Genomic DNA, 5,146 nt, shown 5'->3' on the forward strand with positions numbered 1-5,146 from the left:
TGAGTATTGGTCAAGTGCGAAAGATTGAGGAGAATAAAATGGGGTCTTCCATGTGCAAACTCAAATGAAGTCTCGAAAATGGGTTTGAAGTAATACTATATCATTATATTAATCCTCTTGATAAAGTAACATGTGTCAATTGTAAAGATCTCAGATTTACAGTATTAGTTTTCTAACCTCTATTTTAGCAATAATAATTACGAATTAGGTCTAACAGATTTAGATAAGAGAGAAACTTATGGGTAATAAAACATAAATAATATATTATTTGCAATTAACATGGAGGGACTTAAAGAAAGCTTTGCTAGAATGGAGAGCATAGTTGGTGGGAGGGTGAAGGAGAAGGAAGAGGCATTGAACCCTTTCATTTTGATTTTAGAATTTTTTATATATATATACATAATTAAAGCCTTTTTACTCATGATCAACCGATACCTTAGTTTTTAAGCACATGCTCCATTGCGGTATTGCAGTAACATTGATGAAAATATTTTAAGAATATAACCATCATGAAAAATAAATATTTTATTAATGTTCATTCCCCTTAAAATGAATAACAAAACTATACCTCGTCTCAACTCTCATTAATCATTAACTTGAAATTTATATATAATTTATAATTAATATAATATATAATATATAATATTGTCTGATGGAATGAATGGTTTAACCAATTAAAAATTAAATCTCACCATGATTAATGTCCAATTCGGGTATAGAGACATTTCTCTTTAGTTATTTTGAAAAGGTTGTGGCAGGTTGGGATGCGTTTTCAAAAAGAAGTCATTCCCAACTTCTCAAGATTATGACTCCACCATGATCCAAATGAGTCTGCATATGGGGTGTGCTATTTCTACCAACATAAAATTATACACAGGATCTACTCGTGTGTTTTAAAGTGATATTTAAAAATATAATTCTCTAATAAAATTGCATCCTTCATAGATAGAGTTGACAATGAACCGAACCAACTCGGTATTCGTTTGAATTCGTTATTTAGCTCGATAAACTTTGTTTATAAACCAAATGAGTCAAATTTGAGCAGAAAATTGAGTTTGATAAATAAACAACCCGAGCTTGAGTTGGATACAGTTCGACTACTCAAAGTAGCCAGTCACTGAAAATGTGTAGAATAGGCAAAGAAAATTACCGAAACCACGCCCAGCCCCCATCCGTCCTCCCATACCCCTTCCAAAACTTCTACCACCACCAAAATCTGATCCTTGACTGCATACCAAAGTAAAAGAAAAACATAAAATCATAAAGGAAACAAGTATTTTTTTGTCACAAAAAGTATGAAAGAACATTTGGTATGTAGTTTGAAATTTTATGCATAATGAGGATTCATAGAACGGTAGGGAAGAAAACATGGAACAAGTAATCCAATACAAGTGTCTAGGTTCAAAAGATGGGGAGTCCCTATTCCCTTCTGAAGAGATTGCAATGCCCATTCTTGCAGGCTGGAAAGAGTTAGTATCAAATTTGTTTACATTCAATATAGCTATTATTTATATTCAACATAGTTATGTCATTCTATGCAGATTGCATGCACCAGACAACACACCTAACGACCTAAACAAAAGGGAATACTCTACTCACCGTTGCCAATCCAACGCTGGAGTATCAACCACAGCCTTAATCTTACTGTCTAGGTCTTCATCGGCATTATTAGTCAGAGGAGCCTCCGGAATAAAGTTGCTTGATTGGACAGGCAGTGCATCAAGATTTGAATACAAATCATTGCCAAACTCATCCCAGTCCATATCCTCAATCTGTCAGGTGGTATGAACTGTTTACTTTCCTGGGAATGTAGCCAAATTGTATATAATAAAAATGGAAAAAGAGTTAAGGACTTACATATTTCATGGCAGATGCATTAGCAACTAGAAAGCTATTGTTATCAGGTTCAGTTTCTGATGTCTTATTTTCAGGCTTTTGCCTGCACAAAACAAAAGACAGTTGCAACTCAATAACACATAATTTATCTCACAATTGAAGAACGTAATGTCTGGGAAAGATTGAGCAACTATGGTATGGGGAGAATATAGACAACGGAATGACAAATTGATGACCCACCCATTTTAAAGAGCATACATAAAATGCATGATTAATGGGAAAAATTCTAACAACAGTGACGAGATTAAAGGTTTGAGATAGTACTGTATTTCAGTGACAATTGGCAGACGTGCCCGTCCTGGAACCCGACCAACTAACACTGAGGTATTTTTAGGTATCAGCATTGCTTCATCAAGATATTCTGAAATTCCAAAGATAAAGAGCAACTATAAAACAATGTAACTATGCTATTCATGAAGCCAAATATATATGAACTGCCAAGCTAGAAATCTCGCAAAGTTGGGCGTCTGTAGTTCCTGCAAATATAACTACATCTGAAAACACTGACTATCATCCTATTCCTTTTAATTTAAGAGTATTTTATTTACCTTCCTTTTCTTTTATATATGAGAGTGGGATTAGGCTCCTCTAATATAAGCTTATATCTATAAAGTGAGCAAGTAGGGCTAATTTATCTTTGATTTAATAAAACACAGAGAGATCTCGACTCTCTAAAATAACCCAAGGACTTGCTTACTTCATAAAAAACTTACTTCAGAGGAGCATTTTATGGAGAAGTGGATGGTAAGTTTTGAATGAAGCCAATTTCAGTTCAATCTTCAATGGCAGAGAGTGTCGGTAATAAGTTGTAGCTTTATCGGGTGCATGATAAACACAGTAAAGGTTAACCATGAACTCCCTCCCCAAAGCCATTGAATATGTTAAACGTGCTTATTATTAAATTTACAATTAAGCTAAAAAAACCCAGACTCTTATTAACGTCCCAAACCACTACTTTCAAAGAGAATAGCTTATTTAAGAAAAATCAGAACCAACCTTCATTGGTTTGGGCATTGATGACGACGAGGTCGAAATCAGTACCTCTCCCTAATTGCTTGGTTTCAAATATTTTTTCTTTCAAAGTACCAACAGAGATGAAAGGACCATCCATGGAAATTGAATCATAATCTCTTGCACTCTTAAATTTATAATACACCGCCATGGTGATATATTTCTCTTTTCTCTTATCTATAAGAAAAAAATCAACACGGAAGCAATATAACAAGAACAAAAATAATCAAAAGGGCCTTTGAAAATGAAATGTAATAAAATAATAGGCCTTTGAAATATTAAAACTCCAAACAAATTAAACAGTACAATATATTGAAGATTTTTTTCTTTCACTTTTCTCTTTTCTAGTTTTTTTCTAAGGATAAGATCGAACAAAGCCAACCACCACGAAGCTGGGAACACTCCTACAATTCTTCAAATCTTCGTCTTGGTCAGCACAGAACCCTAACGCATCCAAAATCCATAGAATTCAGATTCCTTCAGATAAAACACAATCCGCGTGAGAAAAAATCAAGCGAATCCAGAACTTGTGATTCCTTCCCCAAATAGTAACCAAAAATAGGGTTTCAGAGGAGTGTGTCCGCAACAGAATCAATCGAATCAAGTAGATTTGTTTTGTTCCTTCAGTAATAAACTCAATCCGATGCCTGAAGCTTCCAATTCGTATTCAAAGCGAAGATCTCTGACCAGTAGCGATTAAAGCTTGTAACAACGACGAACAGTGAGAACAACGAGCAAACCTTGAAATCGAGAAGCTTGGATTGAAATCTGAAGCAATTGTTAGAGCAGCAAAGAAAATCGAAGATCGTGTGTGAATAATGATGATGATGATGTTGATTAGGTTTAGGGTTGTGAAAGTTTTGTGTGAGAGAGAAGAAGAAATTGAGAATTGAAGAGAAGGAAAAGGTAGAGAGAAAAAAGCGTGGTGGGTTTTGTAAGTTATGGAGTTTTTACTTGCTTTCTTCTACTATCTGTTTTGAATGGCTAGCTTCAATATAACCCTAATAATACCCCACATTCTTCTACTTGTTTTGTGTGGTCCCACAACTCTTATATTTTCTTTTCTTTTCTAAATTATTATCTCTTCCATTTTTAATCATGTAAATTAGATCACTTAGGATGGCAACGGGCGTGAGTGGGTGCGAGTAGTGCTTTCTCGTGCTCAAACTTATAATATTTGTGGGTATCTATGTGGGTAGCGGATATTTGTGGTACCCAATGAGTTTTTAATTTTAATTATATATTTTATATAATTTGTAAGATCAATATGTAAAATAATTGTTACATGAATAATATGATATTTATATGATAAAATTATGATATAGTCAAATGTGTGTAATTTATTATAAAATAATAAAATATATGATATATAATCTGAAATAATAATAAATATATATAAAAATTTAAATAAAAACTAAATATATAAATTTGCGGTTACCAGGAGGGTGGGTATCACAAAACCCACTTCCGCTCATAAGCTATTATTATGGGTACCCGTTGTGGATATTCTACGGGTACCCATGGGTCGGATTTTTTGTCATCCCTAATCCCACCATATTATACTAAAAAAATAATTTGTACTCTTCTAGAAATTATTATTTGAGTCGGGTGGAATTGAAAATTAAAATGTGCTATTTGATGTTTTCGGTTCAAATTGAATTGGGTAATGTGCTCATTCTGGGACGAGTTAAAAAGATTGGCTTATATTCGGGCTACTCAAATGTTATCCACGTCCACCTTATGGTTTATACTGGTAAGCCTCATAAATAAGTTTTTTTATAAAAAAGTACTATGTTATTTTGAATGATTACCAATAAAAACATTGTTTTAGTAGAGTAAAGTCACATTAATAGGTCAAGAGACAATAGTTTATTCTTAAGAATAATATATAATGAGAGAGACAATTACACACTCCATATGTTGGTCCTAACATTTTGTAGGTCCAATGTGAGAAAAAACTCAGCATTGATTTAACTAACTGAAAATTGAATATCAAATATTTAGTTGGGTAATATTTTTAAATTAAATTTTGAATAAAAGATATTTCATAAAAATGTGAGAACGCAATTTGTTCCAGATTTACTTATGTTACTTATTAGAGATTTAAGTTTAATATAGTTTTATAAGGTATTCTTCTTAATGGGTATTGAATTGTCTCATATTTTTCTTACTTAAGGTTAGACCATTATTCTAATTATAGGTCAATTATATACCAATATAAAACAATAATTATTACTAT

General features: G+C 32.8%; 1 protein-coding gene across 1 annotated transcript; it reads right to left on the reverse strand.

The window, feature by feature from the left end:
• LOC109327695 (E3 ubiquitin-protein ligase RBBP6-like) lies at positions 1,098 to 3,903 on the reverse strand. The gene is made up of 5 exons (XM_019560860.1): positions 2,893 to 3,903; positions 2,161 to 2,257; positions 1,858 to 1,939; positions 1,600 to 1,772; positions 1,098 to 1,227 (listed from the first exon to the last, which is right to left on the reverse strand). The coding sequence occupies exons 1-5, from the start codon at positions 3,056 to 3,058 to the stop codon at positions 1,098 to 1,100; spliced, it is 648 nt and encodes a 215-aa protein (XP_019416405.1). The 5' UTR covers positions 3,059 to 3,903.

Source organism: Lupinus angustifolius, chromosome LG15 (assembly GCF_001865875.1).
Source record: "Lupinus angustifolius cultivar Tanjil chromosome LG15, LupAngTanjil_v1.0, whole genome shotgun sequence".
Lineage (NCBI taxonomy): Eukaryota > Viridiplantae > Streptophyta > Magnoliopsida > Fabales > Fabaceae > Lupinus > Lupinus angustifolius.

Excerpts from the sequence above, each read along its gene's own strand:
- LOC109327695 (XM_019560860.1), bottom strand. The coding sequence starts at position 3,058 with ATGGCGGTGTATTATAAATTTAAGAGTGCAAGAGATTATGATTCAATT. Across the intron at positions 2,258-2,892 it reads CAATGCCCAAACCAATGAAG|AATATCTTGATGAAGCAATG; the intron begins GTTGGTTCTGAT and ends TTGGAATTTCAG. Across the intron at positions 1,940-2,160 it reads CCAATTGTCACTGAAATACA|GCAAAAGCCTGAAAATAAGA; the intron begins GTACTATCTCAA and ends TGTTTTGTGCAG.